This window comes from Ranitomeya imitator, chromosome 4 (assembly GCF_032444005.1).
Source record: "Ranitomeya imitator isolate aRanImi1 chromosome 4, aRanImi1.pri, whole genome shotgun sequence".
NCBI classification, from domain to species: Eukaryota; Metazoa; Chordata; class Amphibia; order Anura; family Dendrobatidae; genus Ranitomeya; species Ranitomeya imitator.
Window position 1 is genome coordinate 81,640,461 of NC_091285.1, and position 20,329 is coordinate 81,660,789.

A 20,329-nucleotide genomic window follows, 5' to 3' on the forward strand; every position below is an offset into this window, starting at 1 on the left:
CAACACAGCGCCGGCGGTTAGCGAAACGTTGAGCCTTCTCCTGGCACAATGTCAAATTGTCCACTATATGAGTCCAAATTTGCTGCAACCTGTCCACCACAGTATCCACACCAGGACAGTCCGAAGGCTCAACCTGCCCTGAAGAGAAACGAGGATGGAAACCAGAATTACAGAAAAAAGGAGAAACCAAAGTAGCCGAGCTGGCCCGATTATTAAGGGCGAACTCAGCCAAAGGCAAGAAGGACACCCAATCATCCTGATCAGCAGAAACAAAGCATCTCAGATATGTTTCCAAAGTCTGATTAGTTGGTTCGGTTTGGCCATTAGTCTGAGGATGGAAAGCCGAAGAAAAAGACAAATCAATGCCCATCTTAGCACAAAAGGACCGCCAAAACCTCAAAACAAACTGGGAACCTCTGTCCGAGACGATGTTCTCCGGAATGCCATGCAAACGAACCACATGCTGGAAAAACAATGGCACCAAATCAGAGGAGGAAGGCAATTTAGACAAGGGTACCAAATGGACCATCTTAGAGAAGCGATCACAAACCACCCAAATGACCGACATCCTTTGAGAAACAGGGAGATCAGAAATAAAATCCATGGAAATATGCGTCCAGGGCCTCTTCGGGACCGGCAAGGGCAAAAGCAACCCACTGGCACGAGAACAGCATGGCTTAGCCCGAGCACAAGTCCCACAGGACTGCACAAAAGAACGCACATCCCGTGACAAAGAAGGCCACCAAAAGCATCTAGCCACCAAATCTCTGGTACCAAAGATTCCAGGATGACCAGCCAACACTGAACAATGAACCTCAGAGATAACTCTACTAGTCCATCTATCAGGAACAAACAGTTTCTCCGTTGGACAACGGTCAGGTCTATCAGCCTGAAACTTCTGCAGCACGCGCCGCAAATCAGGGGAGATGGCAGACAAAATTATCCCCTCTTTAAGAATACCCGCCGGCTCCGGAACACCCGGAGAGTCAGGCACAAAACTCCTTGGCAGGGCATCAGCCTTCACATTCTTAGATCCCGGAAGGTATGAAACCACAAAATCAAAACGGGAGAAAAAGAGCGACCATCAAGCCTGTCTAGGATTCAACCGTTTCGCAGACTCGAGATAAGTCAAATTTTTGTGATCCGTCAAGACCACCATGCGATGTTTACCTCCTTCAAGCCAATGTCGCCACTCCTCGAATGCCCACTTCATGGCCAACAGCTCTCGATTGCCAACATCATAATTGCACTCAGCAGGCGAGAATTTTCTAGAAATGAAGGCACATGGTTTCATCACCGAACCATCAGAACTTGTTTGCGACAAAACAGCCCCTGCTCCAATCTCAGAAGCATCAACCTCGACCTGAAACGGGAGCGAAACATCTGGCTGGCACAACACAGGGGCAGAAGAAAAACGACGCTTCAACTCCTGAAAAGCCTCTACAGCCGCAGAGGACCAATTGACCACATCAGCACCTTTCTTGGTCAAATCAGTCAACGGTTTAGCAATACTAGAAAAATTAGCGATGAAGCGACGGTAAAAATTAGCAAAGCCCAGGAACTTCTGCAGGCTCTTCACAGATGTCGGCTGAGTCCAATCATAAATGGCCTGAACTTTAACAGGGTCCATCTCGATAGTAGAAGGGGAAAAAATGAAACCCAAAAATGAAACCTTCTGAACTCCAAAGAGACACTTTGACCCCTTCACAAACAAGGAATTCGCACGAAGGACCTGGAACACCATTCTGACCTGCTTCACATGAGACTCCCAATCATCTGAAAAGACCAAAATGTCATCCAAATATACAATCATGAATCTATCCAGGTACTCTCGGAAGATGTCATGCATAAAGGACTGAAACACAGATGGAGCATTAGAAAGCCCGAATGGCATAACCAGGTACTCAAAATGGCCCTCGGGCGTATTAAATGCTGTTTTCCATTCATCGCCCTGTTTAATTCGCACAAGATTATACGCCCCTCGAAGATCTATCTTGGTGAACCAACTAGCCCCCTTAATCCGAGCAAACAAATCAGACAGCAGCGGCAAAGGATACTGAAATTTGACTGTGATCTTATTAAGAAGGCGGTAATCAATACAAGGTCTCAAAGAGCCATCCTTCTTGGCCACAAAAAAGAACCCTGCTCCCAATGATGACGACGACGGGCGAATATGACCCTTCTCCAAGGATTCCTTTATATAACTCCGCATTGCGGCGTGCTCTGGCACAGATAAATTAAACAGTCGGCCCTTAGGAAACTTACTACCAGGAATCAAATTAATAGCACAATCGCAATCCCTATGAGGAGGTAGGGCACCGGATTTGGGCTCTTCAAATACATCCCGGTAATCTGATAAAAACTCAGGGACTTCAGAAGGAGTGGAAGGCGAAATTGTCAACAATGGAACATCACCATGTACCCCCTGACAACCCCAGCCGAACACAGACATAGATTTCCAATCCAACACTGAATTATGGACCTGTAGCCATGGCAACCCCAAAACGACCACATCATGCAGATTATGCAACACCAAAAAGCGAATATCCTCCTGATGTGCAGGAGCCATGCACATGGTCAATTGAGTCCAGTACTGAGGCTTATTCTTGGCCAAAGGCGTAGCATCAATTCCTCTCAATGGAATAGGATACTGCAAGGGCTCCAAGAAAAAACCACAGCACCTGGCAAACTCCAAGTCCATCAAATTCAGGGCAGCGCCTGAATCCACAAATGCCATGACAGAATAGGAAGACAAAGAGCAGATCAAAGTAACGGACAAAAGAAATTTCGACTGTACCGTACCAATGGTGGCAGACCTAGCGAACCGCTTAGTGCGCTTAGGACAATCGGAGATAGCATGAGTGGAATCACCACAGTAGAAACACAGCCCATTCTGACATCTGTGTTCTTGCCTTTCAGCTCTGGTCAAAGTCCTATCGCACTGCATAGGCTCAGGTTCATGCTCAGATAATACCGCCAAATGGTGCACAGATTTACGCTCGCGCAAGCGTCGACCGATCTGAATGGCCAAAGACATAGACTCATTCAGACCAGCAGGCATAGGAAATCCCACCATGACATCCTTAAGGGCTTCAGAGAGACCCTTTCTGAAAATGGCTGCCAGCGCACATTCATTCCATTGAGTGAGCACGGACCACTTTCTAAACTTCTGACAATAAATCTCTATCTCATCCTGACCCTGACACAGAGCCAGCAAATTTTTCTCTGCCTGATCCACTGAATTTGGTTCGTCGTACAGCAATCCGAGCGCCAGAAAAAATGCATCAATATTACATAATGCAGGATATCCTGGCGCAAGGGAAAATGCCCAGTCTTGAGGGTCGCCACGTAATAATGAAATAATGATCTTAACTTGTTGAACTCGGTCACCAGAGGAGCGGGGTTTCAAAGCCAGAAATAGTTTACAATTATCTTTAAAATTCAAAAACTTAGCTCTATCTCCAGAAAATAACTCAGGAATAGGAATTTTAGGTTCTAACATAGGATTCTGAACCACTAAATCTTGAATATTCTGCACATTTATAGCGAGATTATCCATCAAAGAGAACAGACCTTGAATGTCCATGTCCACACCTGTGTTCTGAACCACCCTGATGTAAAGGGGAAAAGAAAGACAGAACACAGTGCAAAGAAAAAAAAATGGTCTCAGAACTTCTCTTTTCCCTCTATTGAGAAGCATTAGTACTTTGGGTCTCCAGTACTGTTATGAACAGGTAATTCAGAACCACAATGGACATTGAAGTTCAGAGCACACAAAGTGACCTGACAATTACCAAAAACAAAGGACGAGCTCTGAGACGTGGGAACTCTGCTGACCGCAATCCCTAATCCTAACACACCACACTAGAGGTAGCCGTGGATTGCGCCTAACGCTCCCTATGCAACTCGGCACAGCCTGAGAAACTAACTAGCCCTAAAGATAGAAAAATAAGCCTACCTTGCCTCAGAGAAATTCCCCAAAGGAAAAGGCAGCCCCCCACATATAATGACTGTGAGTAAGATGAAAATACAAACACAGAGATGAAATAGATTTAGCAAAGTGAGGCCCGACTTACTGAATAGACCGAGGATAGGAAAGATAGCTTTGCGGTCAACACAAAAACCTACAAACAACCACGCAGAGGGGCAAAAAGACCCTCCGCACCGACTAACGGTACGGAGGTGCTCCCTCTGCGTCTCAGAGCTTCCAGCAAGCAAGAAAAACCAATAAAGCAAGCTGGACAGAAAAAATAGCAAACAAAAATAACACAAGAAAAACTTAGCTAATGCAGGAGAGACAGACCACAGAAACGATCCAGGAGGAAGCAAGACCAATACTAGAACATTGACTGGAGGCAAGGATCAAAGCACCATGTGGAGTTAAATAGAGCAGCACCTAACGACTTAACCTCATCACCTGAGGAAGGAAACTCAGAAGCCGCAGTACCACTCTCATCCACCAAAGGAAGCTCATAGACAGAACCAGCCGAAGTACCACTCTCGACCACAGGAGGGAGCTTGGCCACAGAATTCACAACACATTCCTTTACCTTTGCTCTGTTCCATGTCCCAAAGTGACAAGGAGAAGATGGCCTTCTCTACACCTGACGGTTGCTTCCAATACACCTTTATGCCTTTCGGGCTGCAGGGAGCCCATGCCACCTTCCAGATGGCCATGGACCAGATCCTAGCTCCTTATAAGAAGTACGCTTTGGGTTATCTGGACAATATTGTGATCTTCACCTCGGATTGGGGAAGTCATCTGCAGAAAGTCCAGGTGGCACTGCATGCACTGAGGTAGGCGGGATTTACATAGTCTCAAAGAAGTGCGCCATGGGGAAGGAGGAGGCAAAATACTTAGGCTAACTAACTGGAGGGCACCATCAATAGTTAGGCGGGGTCATCGTGAAGCATGTAAGCAAACTAAGACTCAAAAAATGTAAAAAGGTAACATGCTATAAAACAGGGACCACCATAAAAATGACAATGTTTATTGAAGAATGCAAATAGCCAAAAACTTTAAAAACATTTAAAAACAATCTTTAAGTTCATACCCATAGATGAAACATAGCCAAACAGACACAAATGCACAAAGAATATATAAATGTATATGAGCGTCTACAATGTAGACTACACAGTAATATACAAAAACTCAGGTCACTGTTCAAAAATACCTATATAAATATAAATACTTTGGCACCAAATATACACCGACTTTCACTGAAAATGCCCTTGAGACTTTTTGCACATGATATAACCAGCAAAATCCAATGTGCACAATTTTCTATATAACCGTGAGGGAGCTGATTAAACTACCGTATATACTCGAGTATAAGCTGAGATTTTCAGCCCACTTTTTTGGGCTGAAAGTCCCCCTCTCGGCTTATACTCGAGTCATACCCAGGGGTCAGCAGGGGAGGGGGCTGTCTAATTATACTCACCTGCTCCCGGCACGGTCCCTGCAGGTCCCTGCTTCCCCGGCGCTGCAGCTTCTTCCTGACTGTAGTGAGCGGTCACATGGTACCGCTCATTACAGTAATGAATATGCGGCTCCACCTCCCATAGGGGTGGAGCCGCATATTCATTACTGTAATGAGTGGTAACGGTGACCGCTCACTACAGGAAGGAAATGCGGTGCCGGGGAACAGACGTGCAGCGACAGCGCCAGGAATAGGTGAGTATGACGGGGCAGTGCACGATATTCACCTGCTCCTCGTTCCACCGTTGGCGTCGCTGTGTCTTCCGCAGTGACGCTCAGGTCAGAGGGTGTGGTGACTCGATTAGTGTGCGCGCCGCCCTCTTCCTGAACATCGGTGCAGAGGATGGGGAAGACACAGCGGTGGTCAGCGGTGGAACGGGGAGCAGGTGACTATAGCAAGTGTCGGGGGCCGGAGAGGTATGTAATTTTTTTATTTTTTTAATCGCAGCAACAGCATATGGGGCAAATATCTGTATGGAGCATCTTATGTGGCCATGTGCAGCATTATATGGGGCAGTTATCTGTATGGAGCATCTTATGGGGCCATGTGCAGCATTATAAGGGGCAAATATCTGTATGGAGCATCTTATGGGGCCATGTGCAGCATTACATGGGGCAATTATCTGTATGGAGCATCTTATGGGGCCATAATCCACATTTGTGGAGCATTATATGGGGCATATTTTAATATGGAGCATCTTATGGAGCCCATCATAAACTGTATGGAGCATTATATGGGGCTCCTGATTCAATATGGATATTCAAAAACACGTAACCTACTGATGTCTCAATTAATTTTACTTTTATTGGTATCTATTTTTATTTTTGAAATTTACCAGTAGCTGCTGCATTTCCCACCCTAGGCTTACACTCGAGTCGAGTCATTAAGTTTTCCCAGTTTTTTGTTGCAAAATTAGGGGGGTCGGCTTATACTCGGGTCGGCTTATACTCGAGCATATACGGTAATTCTTTTTTTTTTTGTATATATTCTTTATTTAGAAAAATTCAATAATATGACAGGAGAGGAAAAAAGGGTAAATATTTTCCAGAAATAGTAAAAGAAAGAAAAAAAAACATTAGTAATAAACTACAACAATAACACTACAAGGCTGCAAAAGGGTTGTAAGAAGAGTTTAAAAAACAAGGGGCAGTGGTGGGGATAAGTGCAGATGTCAGGAGGAACGCGTGGAAGCCCGACACGTGTCGCCACTCAGCAGGTGGCTTCTTGAGGGGCAGGTATGATCTGCACTTATCTCTGGTCCTATTCTCTAAGCATACATTACGTGCGGCATTGTTACCACATTGCCACGGGTGAGTTCATGCCCCTTGCTACTTACCTATAACAAACTTTCCATGTGCCTCCTTGAGACCTCTTGTTATTTTCCAGCTTAATCAGTTGGGAACTCCTTACATTTTTTTCATGCTGTTTAGTATATGGTAATACCTCTCTTCTTCTTATCTTGGAGGCCTCCTTGTATTGATGGTTATTTTGTGCTGATGGCTTAGATAAGCATTAGTTTAATCAGCTCCCTCACTTTTATATAGAAAATTGTGCACATTGGATTTTGCTGGTTATATTATACGCAAACAATCTAAAGGGCATTTTTAGTGAAATTGAGTGCATATTTGGTGCCAAAGCATTTATCTTTAAACAGGTATTTTTGAACAGTGGCCTGAGTTTTTGTATATTACTGTATAGTCTACATTGTAGATGCTCATATATCTTTATATTTTCTTTGTGCACTTGTATCTATTTTCCATGTATGGGTATGAACCTAAAGAGTGTTTTTAAATGTTCTTAAAGTTTTTGGCTTTTTGTATTCTTCAACAAACATTGTCATTTTCACATTTTTTGAGTCAAAATACTTAGGCTATATATCGTCGGGAGGGGCAAAATAAAGCCACAAGTGAAGAAAGAAAAGGAAATCTAAAATTGGCCACAACCAGTCTCCAAAAAACAGATTAGGGCGGTTCTGGGAAATGTGGAACACTATCGTCAGTTTATCCTGAATTTCACTATGACAGTTATACTTTGACCAACCTTCTAAGGGCACAAGACGTCAATGAACAACTGGTCTTCTGAAGCATTCCAAGAGTTGGACCTTACCCTGAGTAAACAGCAGGTCTGTGTTGCACATGACTTCAATAAGGAATTTGTGGTCCTGACAGATGCTTCAGAGGTCGGATTGGGAGCTGTGCTGTTCCAGGTAGGGTTGAGCGAAATGGATCGGACAAATTCAAAAATCGCCAACTTTCGGCAAAGTCGGGTTTCATGAAACCCGACCCTAGTGTGGAATTGGCCATGAGGTCGGCGATCTGCGCGCAAAAGTCACGTTTCGTATGATGCTTTCAGCACAATTTTTCAGCCAATGAAGGAGGACGCAGAGTGTGGGCAGCGTGATGACATAGGTCTCGGTCCCCACAATCTTAGAGAAGGGCATAACAGTGATTGGCTTGCTTTCTGCAGCATCACAGGGGCTATAAAGGGGCATGCACGCCGGCCGCCATCTTACTTCTGCCGATCTTAGCATAGGGAGAGGTTGCTGCAGCTTCATAAGAAGAAGGGATATAGTTAGGGAGGGAAGATTAACCCCCAAACTGCTTGTGCTGTAGCGATTTCCAGCACCACCATTTTTTGCAGGGACAGTGGAGGCTATATTTTTGTGCATCATCTCTGTAGCTTATTAGGCTGTCTTATAAGGCTCCCTGATAGCTGCATTGCTGTTTGCACACCGCTGTGCAAACCAACTGCTTTTTTAAAAGCAAAAATCCTGTTGCTTGTTTCTGCACAGTTATCTTGTTTATTTGTTCACACTTTTGTGTGCAGCAGTCCTTTTTATTGCTGCCATACTTGTCCTGAGATCATTGTAGGGAGATTAAAATTGTACTACAGTCCTTGTATTTTTTCATATATCTTCCAGCCACTTTCTGCCACTTACATTGTGTTGTTTTATAAACTGGGCCTGAGTTTTGGTTCAGTCTCCCCCCCCAAAAAAGGAAGATTCTAATTCTCACAAAGTGGATATACTTCAGTCCTGTTAGTTTGTCGTATATCAGCCAGCCACTTTCTGCCACTTACATTGTGTTGTTTTTTGCACAGGGCCTGAGTTTTGGTTCAGTCTCCCCGCAAAAAAGTGAGATTCAAATTCTCACAAAGTGGATATACTTCAGTCCTGTTAGTTTGTCGTATATATCAGCCAGCCACTTTCTGCCACTTACATTGTGTTGTTTTTTGCACAGGGCCTGAGTTTTGGTTCAGTCTCCCCGCAAAAAAGTGAGATTCAAATTCTCACAAAGTGGATATACTTCAGTCCTGTTAGTTTGTCGTATATATCAGCTAGCCACTTTCTGCTACTTACATTGTGTTGTTTTAAACACTGGGCCGGAGTTTTGGTTCAGTCTCTCCCAAAAAAGTGAGATTCAAATTCTCACAAAGTGGATATACTTCAGTCCTGTTAGTTTATCGCATTTCAGCCAGCCACTTCCTGCCACTTACATTGTGTTGTTTTATGCACAGGGCCTGAGTTTTGGTTCAGTCTCCCCCCAAAAAAAGTGAGATTCAAATTCTCACAAAGTAGATATACTTCAGTCCTGGTAGTTTGTCGTATGTCAGCCAGCCACTTTCTGACACTTAGATTAATAATAATAATAATAATAATTTTTATTTATATAGCGCCAACATATTCCGCAGCGCTTTACAAATTATAGACGGGAATTGTACAGACAATAGACATTACAGCATAACAGAAATATAGTTCAATACAGATACCAGGAGGAGTGAGGGCCCTGCTCGCAAGCTTACAAACTATGAGGAAAAGGGGAGACACGAGAGGTGGATGATAACAATTGCTTAGATTGCGTTTTTATATGCACTGGGCCTGAGTTTTGGTTCAGTTCCCCACCCCCCCCACCCCCCCAAAAAAAGGGAGATTCAAATTCTCATAAAGTGGATATACTTCAGTCCTGTTTATTTGTCTTATATCAGCCAGCCACTTTCTGCCACTTACATTGTGTTGTTTTATGCACAGGGCCTGAGTTTTGGTTCAGTCTCCCCCCAAAAAAGTGAGATTCAAATTCTCACAAAGTGGATATACTTCAGTCCTGTTAGTTTGTCGTATGTCAGCCAGCCACTTTCTACCACTTAGATTGCGTTGTTATATACACTGGGCCTGTGTTTTTGTTCAGTCTCCCAAAAATAAGGGAGATTTAAATTCTCAACAAGTTTATATACACCTTCTACCTTGTTTTACAATACCATATAACGGTTGTTATTTTGGTTAGATTTTCCAAAAAATGAGGAAGTCTGGTGGAAGAGCCCGTGGGCGGTGGTTGCCAGCTGGTACTGATGGTGGTGGGGGTGGTGGTGCATCTGGTGGTAGTGGCAAAAGCACAATAGCACCTAAGGCTGGAGGTGTTGAGCCAGCGTCATCGTCTGGCTACACAGGGCCTCGAAGGCTCCCTTATCTGGGAGTAGGAAAACAGCTTTTAAAGCCGGACCAGCAGGAAAAAATTTTGGTTTTCCTTGCTGACTCAGCCTCTAGCTCTTTCGCCTCCGCTTCAGAAAGTTCCAAATATAAAAACAGCGAGTCGTCAGTGGATGCTCCTGGTCAGGAACAAGGCGTTTCCTTGTGTCCTTCACCCAAAGCAAAAGTGAAGGATGCGTCAGGCGACACTACAGGTTACTCCATGGAGCTCTTTACACATACCGTGCCTGGGTTAGAACGGGAAATTGTTAACTGCCCATTACAAGATGAATCGGACATGGAGTGCACTGATGCACAGCCACCGCTAGATTATTATGCTATTCCATTGACTCAGATCACTACATTGCCCTCGCAGTGTACTGAGCCAGAATCTGACCCTGATGAGACTATGGTGCCCCGCCCCGAACACCTGTAGCACCTTACACGGTGACACAGAGGAAGGTGCACATGACATTGAAGAGGAGGTGATAGATGACCCAGTTGTTGACCCAGATTGGCAGCCATTGGGGGAAGAGGGTGCCGCTGCCAGTAGCTCAGAAGCAGAGGAGGATGATCTACAGCAGCCATCTACATCGCAGCAGCTGTCATCTGGCAGGCCCATATCAGGCCAAAAACATTTGTAAAAAAAAAAAACAGTTTTAGGACCGCATGGCCATCCGGTGAAAGTAGCACAGCGTGCAATGCCTGAAAAGGTATTCCATAGTAGGAAGAGTGTAGTGTGGCAATTTTTTTTAACCAAGATCCGAATGATCAGTCAAAAGTTATCTGTAAGAAATGCTCAAAGACCTTTAGCAAAGGGAAGAATCTTCAAAATTTAAATACAACGTGCATGCTTAGACATTTAACCAGCATGCACTTGCAAGCCTGGACTAACTACCAAACGTCCCGTACCATTGGTGCACCTGCTCAGAATGAAGGTAGTCAGCATTGCTACATTGCTTCCCTCACTGTTAGCCCACCAACAGCAAAGTTAGGACACCACCAACAGCAAATGTGGAGGTATCGTCGCAAGGCCAAAGCAGTCAGGGAATCACAAGGTTATTGGTAGGAAACACTGTATGTAGGCCAACATCAAAAATACCATCACCAACCTTCTCTCAATCCACCATGTCCACCACCACCACCGCTAGTTCCACCATATGCAGCTCTCCAGTCCAGCTCACCCTACAAGAGACTCTCGTTAGGAAAAGAAAGTACTCATCCTCTCATCCGCGTACACAGGATTTGAACGCCCACATTGCTATACTAATTTCATTAGAGATGATGCCCTACCAGTTTGTTGAAAGCAAAGCTTTCAAAGACCTGATGGCCTATGCAGTACCACGCTATGACCTACCCAGTTGGCACTTCTTTGTGTGAAAAGCCATCCCAGCCCTCCACTAGCAATTCAAAGACCGCATTGTCCATGCACTGAGGCAATCCGTCAGTGGATCAGTGGAAAGGTGCACCTCACAGCAGATGCATGGACCAGTAGGCATGGCCAGGGACGTTATGTGTCCATCACGGTGCACTGGGTTAATGTGGTGGATGCAGGGTCTACAGGGGACAGCCATAGTGGGACAGTTCTGCCTAGCCCATGGTCTAGGAAACAGTTGGCTGTAGACGTTCGCCACCCCTCCTCCTCCTCCAGAAGCGAAAGCTCATCCACAGAGCGCAGTCACACGACCACTCCATCCACAGCTGCCAGAGTTGCACACGAGGTGTCCCATTATCGAACAGCTAGTGGTAAGCGTCAGCAGGCTGTTTTACAAATGAAGTGTTTGGGCGACAACAGACACACCGCGGAAGTTCTGGCCGAGTACTTGCAGCAACAAACTCAGTCATGGCTGGGCAGTGTACATCTTGAGGCAGGCAAGGTAGTCAGTGATAACGGAAGGAGTTTTATGGCTACCATAGCCCTTTCAGAACTTAAACACATACCTTGCCTGGCTCACACCTTGAACCTGGTGGTGCAGTGCTTCCTCAAAAATTATCCGGAGTTACCAGCCCTGCTCCTGAAGGTGCGAAGACTTTGCTCGCACATCCGCTGGTCACCCGTACACTCCAGCCGTATGCTGAACCATCAGCGATCGCTGAATCTTCCCCTGCACCGCCTAATAATTGACGTTGCAACAAGGTGGGACTCCACACTGCACATGGTTCAGAGGCTGTGCGAACAGAGGCGTGCTGTAATTAATTTGTGGGAGGATACACATACATGGGCAGGCACTTGGATGGCAGACATGGAGTTGTCTGGTGTGCAGTGGTCAAAGCTACAAAACCTCTGTCAAGTCCTTCAGTGTTTTGAGGAATGCACACGGCTGGTAAGTGCAGACGACACCATCATAAGCATGAGCATCCCACTAATGCGTCTGCTGATGCAAAGTTTGACGCACATTAAGGAGCTGGCATCTGCAGCTGAGGAGGAGGGAAGCCTTGATGACAGTCAGCCATTGTCTGCTCAGGGAACTCTCCTGGACAAGGTGGCGGATGAAGAGGAGGAGGAGGAGGATGATGGGGATGAATATTTATGGGAGGAGGATGCTTCTCTGGGGGCAATACAAACTGGTGGCGTTGCAAGGTCAGGTACAGGGTTTTTGCGGGACACAAGTGATGTTAATTTGCAAGAAAGTGCTCCTCAACCCAGCACAAGCAGTAAATTGACACCTGGAACATTGGCCCACATGGCTGAGTATGCCTTGCGTATACTAAAAAGGGACCCCCGCATTATCAAAATGATGACCGATGACGATTACTGGTTGGCCCGCCTCCTGGATCCACGATATAAAGGAAAATTACAAAATATCATGCCACATGAGAACCTTGAGCAAATATTGGCTTCCAAACAAGCAACTCTTGTAGACCGTTTGGTTCACGCATTCCCAGCACACAGCGGCGGTGATGGTTCTCACACGAGCCGTAGGGGGCAACATGGCAGAGGTTTTAGAGGTGTACAAATCCGAAGTGGCGTTGGACAGAGGGGTTTTATGACCAGGTTGTGGAGTGATTTCGCAATGACCGCAGACACGACAGGTAGTGCTGCATCGATTCAAAGTGACAGGAGACAGCATTTGTCCAGTATTGTTACGAACTACTTTTCCTCCCTTATCGATGTTCTCCCTCACAGGTCATTCCCTTTTGATTACTGGGCATCTAAAATAGACACCTGGCCTGAATTGGCAGAATATGCATTACAGGAGCTCGCTTGCCTTGCTGCTAGTGTGCTATCAGAAAGAGTCTTCAGTGCTGCTGGTTCGATACTGACAGAAAAAAGGACACGTCTGGCTACCCAGAATGTTGATGATCTAACCTTCATTAAAATGAACCAATCATGGATTTCAAATTATTTATCCCCACCTTCCCCTGCTGACACGTAGCTTGTCGGAAAAATGTCTTGCTTATGGCCTCCTCTTACTGACTTCTCCAATTCCTCCATTTGCTGCTGCTGAATGTCCACCATAAACCATTTTTATACCTCCCTAAATGGGCTGACTCCCCCCACAGGGCCATGATCACCACCTGGCGCAAGCACCCGTGCGAGTGCCCTTTGCCTGGACAGGTGGGTGGGCCCACTCTTGGGCGACGGCACTGGCACAGGGTCCCCAATGAAGTGTCTCTGATGGTGGTGGTGCACAACCAACGTCAGACACACCGTTGTAATATGAGGGGCCCTGTGCCAGTACCACCGCCCACGAGAGAGTGTCCCCACCAGCTCGAACAGTGCTCTACCACTTATCTCTCCCTGCTCCACCACTGTGTAGTCTGCGCTGTTAAATCCTTCAATGGCACTGCCAATACAAATTTGTTGAAATGATAGATGATAGTTAAAATATACGGGGGCCCTGGCCTCCATTTAGACCAGCTAATATTTTGCGCCTACTACCACTGTCTGCTACTCAGCAGAGGAGCCCACCCCTGTACCTAGCTATGCCACCTGTTTAGTCCTGTTACCAATTTTGAACTGCATTTAGCCTACTTTATTATTTGTGCCTACTAACTGTGTCTGCCACGCATTACAGTTGTCCTGCACTGAACAAAGCAATGCCGCCTGTTTAGTCCTGTTACCAATTTTGAACTGCATTTAGCCTACTTTATTATTTGGGCCTACTAACTGTGTCTGCCACTCATTACAGTTGTCCTCCACTGAACAAAGCAATGCCGCCCATTTAGTCCTGTTACCAATTTTGAACTGCATTTAGCCTACTTTATTATTTGGGCCTACTAACTGTGTCTGCCACTCATTACAGTTGTCCTCCACTGAACAAAGCAATGCCACCTGTTTAGTCCTGTTACCAATTTTGAACTGCATTTAGCCTACTTTATGATTTGGGCCTACTAACTGTGTCTGCCACTCATTACAGTTGTCCTCCACTGAACAAAGCAATGCCACCTGTTTAGTCCTGTTACCAATTTTGAACTGCATTTAGCCTACTTTATTATTTGGGCCTACTAACTGTGTCTGCCACTCATTACAGTTGTCCTCCACTGAACAAAGCAATGCCGCCTGTTTAGTCCTGTTACCAATTTTGAACTGCATTTAGCCTACTTTATTATTTGGGCCTTTATCTGTGTTTCCTCCTCATCCTGCCCATTGCCCAGCCACTGCTAGATGAGTCTGCTGGTACATTGACCCAGACCACTACATTCCCCTTGCACTCTACACAGCCAGAGTCTGACCCTGCTGAAAGTCAGGTTCCCCTTCCTGCATACTATACCACCTTACACGGGGACAAAGAGGAAGGTGCAGATGAAAGTGCAGGTTCCTTCATCAGGTGGGGGGGCAAACTCGTTGGGGATGTCACTGGCACAGGGCCCATCATAGTACGCAAAAGTGTCTCTGCCAGTGGGAGGCGCCACCCGCCGTCAAACACACCGCTGTACTATGAGGGGCCTTGTGCCAGTGCCAACGAGTGGGCCCCCCTGCTTGCTCAGGATCACAGCACTTGCAAAGTTGAAAGACTTACCTCTCCCTGCTCCACCGCCGTGATGTATTCCGCGTTTCCTGGGCCCACGAAAATCTTGAGCCAGCCCTACCCCCCCCACAAATGACCCCCAGTTTTCAATGCCTAGCTATTATTATAAAGTAAATTAAGATTGACAAGCTTAAGTAATATGAATTTATGTTTTTGGCATTAAAATGGGCACTGTAGGTGTTTTTATGTCCTCCACTCACTGCCGACTTTGATTCCCCATTGACTTGCATTGGGTTTCGTGTTTCAGTCAGCCCCCGACTTTTCGCAATAATCGGCCGATTTCACCCGACCTGACTTTTGACAAAGTGTCTCTGCCAGTGGGAGGCGCCATCCGCCGCCAAACACACCGCCGTACTATGAGGGGCCCTGTGCCAGTGCCAATGAGTGAGGCCCCCCTGCTTGCTCAGGATCACAGCACTTGCAAAGTTGAAATGCTTACGGTACCTCTCCCTGCTCCACCACCGTGACGAATTCCGCGTTTCCTGGGTCCACGAAAATCTTGAGCCAGCCCTACCCCCCCCCACAAATGACCCCCAGTTTTCAATGCCTAACTATTATTATAAATTAAATTAAGATTGACAAGCTTAAGTAATATGAATTTATGTTTTTGGCATTAAAATGGGCACTGTAGGTTTTTCCCTGTCCTCCACTCACTGCCGACTGTTATTCCCCATTGACTTGCATTGGGTTTCGTGTTTCAGTCGGCCCCCGACTTTTCGCAATAATTGGCCGATTTCACCCGACCCGACTTTTGACAAAGTCGGGTTTCGCGAAACCCGACTCGATGCGAAAAAAGTAAATGTCGCTCAACCCTAGTTCCAGGAAATAAATACTGAGGAGCACTATATCCTATATCCAAGTAGGAAACTCTCCTCCTGTGAAAAAGAATTATGCTATCGTGGAAAAAGAATGTTTGGCTATCAAATGAGCAATTGACACTCTGAGGTACTACTTGCTGAGCCCAAAATTTAGGTGAGTGTCATACTATGCACACCTAAAATGGATGAGGGAAAGGCAAGGGAAGAATGCCCAGGTGACTAGATGATTCCTAGCTCTCCCGGATTTCAGCTTCCATGTGGAGCACAGGCCCGGAAAACAACACAATAAAGCAGATGCCCTCTCTAGGCTTCACTATTTACTGACTGAAAGTGCCAAAACCCCTGGCTTTGGGCAGAGGGGGGAAAATGTGAGAATGTCACTAGTGAAATACTGGAGGGGAGATATATGTCACTGAGGATGTTAGCCTCAGTGATATGAAACTGGAAAAATGCTCCAGCACACTAGGTGCTGATAGGGGATAATCGGCCATATTAAGGGCTCGGTTTTTGTGGACAGCTGAAGAGTGGGTGGGAGGCTGTTCACCATAGTTGCACCCCAAGGTGTGGTCCAGAGGGTAAATGTCGAGCCTTTGGATTAGAGATGAGATCTACAGAACTGAACTTTGTTTATGTTCCCCTGAGCGGGTGGATCCCCACAGCCACACAGACTGTACTGTATGCTTTGTTTTCCCGTTATGCCAGAAGGTCCGTGTTGTTTACCTAATTTTGGACTGGTTTATGCAGTACGTTTTTAATAAACCAGTTGAAAACTTGATTTCTTGAACTCCCATCCACTATGCTGTAACATCTGGACTCTACGGGTTGGACACTGTGTCCACAGGGTCCAACCCGCAGCATTTACTGACCATGGCAACATACCCAAAGTGAGAAGAGCTTTACCTCCTTTCTATAAACATCTCATGTTTCTGTTTTTAATTTTTAATTATAATTTGTGTGTCTTTTTATTTTGCTTTTTGTGGTTGTTTATCTCTTATGATGATCAGTATTAGTGAGTTCGATTTGAAGTGTCTACATGGGAAGTTACTCTCAGGCATAGAACTGTTCTCCCGTTCTACCATTTGTTGCGGTGATTAGTACCATGGACAACAGATGCAAGGATATGTTTTACATTAGACCAGAGGTCTATGTTCGCATTTTGTTTTTTGTTTAATACATCATGGAAATGTGTTTTTCTCGCTTTTTATTGTCCCTTTTCTTTTCTTCCTCCCTATGTATGATTACACTATTATTCACAACTCGGTCTATTTGACTTGTATGTAGTATTAGACAAATATTATTCAATCTATTCATGTTTATGTATGTATTGCGCAATATAACTAGTTTAAGCACTAGCACTTTATGATATCTGTGTAATTTAGCACATTAATATTTTTATTATTTTTATTCTATTTATTTTTTGTCATGGGTATAATACCCTATTACACGTCACTATGTAGAAGTGATCATGAGTATCATAATGTTTAGTAGTGAATGATTATATTCACTTCATTACTATACTATGTTGTTTTATTGCACTCCAATCAGTGGTAACCACTTTCATTTATGGTGGGCTTAGTGGTGGTTTGCTATGGTTCACATACTATTACATTTGTTATATATATACACAGCGGTTTATATTTTCAGTATGTTGCTCTGTTCTTCTTACTTACACATAGCACAGATCATTACGCTATCTGAGGGGATGTTCCCTCTTTATATGAAGGGGTGGAGTGTGGGTGCGTCTGTTATTTCTACCATACCTTAGAGTCCCAAGTGATGATGCATCACCGATGGCACCTAATTATGACGCGTGGCTTACATTATTGGCTGAGGGATTAGTTACTCTACGGTTTTAATGATGGAGTTGTTAAGCAAGGTGAGCTGTCTTGTTGGGTGGGGGAGGGGGACGTTGGGATTGAAGAGGGTTGTTTGAAGGGGAAAACTTTGTATTGAAAATGAGAATGTAACATGTCAATTATCTTGTTATTCTTAATAAAAATCTATTTGAAACTAATTATGACGCGTGAGGGTCACTGACGTCACAGCAATGGTCTTCAGGACCCGCAACATCATAGGGATTGTCGGAAGTGATGCAAGTTTTGTCGCAGACTATTGTACACATGCGCCATTACTGGAACTCGTTACACCTGTAGAGAGGTAAATTTAATGCCTTGCAGAGACACACAGAGTAGCATGGCCATCTGAGGGAGCCAACGCGAAACGCACGTTGGGGCTAGTGATGCGTCTTTCTTGCATCTCATCATGGGTAAGAGTCTGTTCTGTCATGATGGGATGGGCATACAGCAGTTTTTTTACCCTGAGTACTGACTTGTAATGAGGTTTCATTATCTCTCCCCGCCCTCCATGCCTTAATGACTCACAGGTTTACATATGCACTATGCACTTTTTACAGAGAAAAACCTGAAATCTTTTGAAACCGATTTAATTTGTATTATATGTATTGATATATGTTTTCTGGTCTATTTAATAAACTTATACCTTTTTATACATTATATTTTGGGCATATTACTCCATTTTCACAGTATATCAGTTCATTTGACTGGGTAGTATCGGTGAAGAACATTTCAAAAACTGTTGCTTCTTGAAGCAGTTTGGGTCTGTATAGTAGCTACTACAGCATGATTGTTTTGATAGAACAGGCAACCTCTTTTCAGCGTCAGTTTCATCACTGGGACAACTGGAGAAGTGTCTCTTTTTCTCTTTTTTCTTGAAAAGCTTTTTTTTAATCTCTAAACACTTGTGATTGTAGTGTTCCATACTGTACTTTACATAAATTACATTAATAATCCAATTATATCCTCTTTTTTCCCTTACAGATTGTCCAAACACTGAAGACGTTCCAGAACATCTCTTATCCCAAATAATACTGAAGCATTTAAACCAACAACATTCTGAAGAATATGATCTTGAATTTAGAACATTACGGAGTCAATAAATATTTGTTTGTCATCTTTAACAATTTCCTTAAAGGGGTGTTTCCTATAATATGCGGGATAGGTGGTCACTTTGGTCTCATTGTTGCGAACTCCACAGATCACCAGAACAGGGGTTCTTGTTCCTACTCCAGGCAGCAAGTCTAGGGTTGCACACCGATGAGATTCATTCTTCTGCTACTTATGCTATGGTGTGCCTTGCACCTCTGCTGCTTTTAAGGAACGGTTGAAGAGGACCCACCTCTTCTGTTGCCTATTTTATGGTCCTAATATCTTTATATATTATTTATCAAGACTTTTAACCGTTTGCTGCCAAAAGATGCACCTAATTCATTTATTAATTTGTTGCTTCTTTCAACTGCAGTGTGCCAGAAATGTTTCTCCAGTCAAATTAATGGAGTCAATTTCTAGTGTAATTTACATCTCTTTAGTGCACATTTGGTCATTTCCTGTTTTGCCTCCGCTTTTCCCACTTTTCTTAAACTGAATAGAGCTGGCCAGGAGTGACTTAAAACGCCAAAAGGTGAAAAATCTTTGTGCATCTTCTACAACATAGCTGTGTAAAAATTTTGCACCAAAACCTTGATAAATCGGACCCATAGTATTTATGTTGCATTTAAAACTAATGAGAGCTTAGGCTGCTTCTTTAGGCATTAGTTATCTTCTGCATTTATATTTCTTCTGTTATAGTGGAATTTGATGTAACCACCCTTTTTCACCTGTCAGTAGAAAAGCAGCATAACAAGTGAATACAGAAATCCCTGTTAGGTTGAACAATAAGAAATGTTCACTAGTTGCCTACTCCTGGCCTAATGGATATTGATCAAGTGCATGCACTAAAGAAAATAACACCAGACATAGACAGTCGAATGTAAGCTCTCCTAGATCAAACTATGGCTCAGCTCCAAGACCTTTATTTAATCTGAACATAGATTTATATAACCCCTGTAAGGGGGCTCGGTTAGCTCTAAAATGGGAGTGATCGGATGTATTCCATTGGTTAGTGGGTTGGGTAATGAGCTAGTCCATGGGTGGATCCATGAAGTCATCAAGCTGAGTTGGTCCATGAGGTCATCAGGGTGGGCATCATCGTGGACGGATCCATGATGTTATGAGGGTAGGCGTCCTCTTGGATACCAGAGCATAGTGTGTGTTGAAACAGGAAATGCAGCCATCTTTAGTGTCACACTTTGATCCGAGCAAGCTTATGTATGGTGAAATAATACACTTTATGGGTCGTTTCTCTCAATCTCTTATGTCTTGAGGTTAAATAAGTATTTGATCTTATGGCTCTCCTCAACATCCCTACCAAGAGGAGTAAGTGGGCACTACTCCTGCAAGAATAACATCTGCTTCAGAATAAGGCCATATGTGCTTTGTTCCTTCTAGACTTAAAGTTTGCAAAGTTCTGGACCAAAGGGTACCGTCACACTATACGATTTACCTACGATCACAACCAGCGATATGACCTGGCCGTGATCGTAGGTAAATCGTAGTGTGGTCGCTGGGGAGCTGTCACACAGACCGCTCTCCAGCGACCAAGATGCCGAGGTCCCTGGGTAACCAGGGTAAACATCGGGTAACTAAGCGCAGGACCGCGCTTAGTTACCCGATGTTTACCCTGGTTACAAGCGTTAAACTA

The 20,329-nt window shown here is 44.5% G+C and overlaps 1 protein-coding gene across 1 annotated transcript in view; it reads left to right on the forward strand.

Annotated features, from left to right (window-relative positions):
* The window catches only part of STING1 (stimulator of interferon response cGAMP interactor 1), a 126,895-nt gene extending 106,792 nt beyond the window's left edge, over positions 1 to 20,103 (forward strand). The window contains exon 7 of the mRNA XM_069761967.1: positions 18,571 to 20,103. Coding sequence (XP_069618068.1) covers positions 18,571 to 18,689 — 119 coding nt within the window. The 3' untranslated portion in view covers positions 18,690 to 20,103. The remainder of the gene's footprint in view (positions 1 to 18,570) is intronic.
* Positions 20,104 to 20,329: the final 226 nt, after the last annotated feature.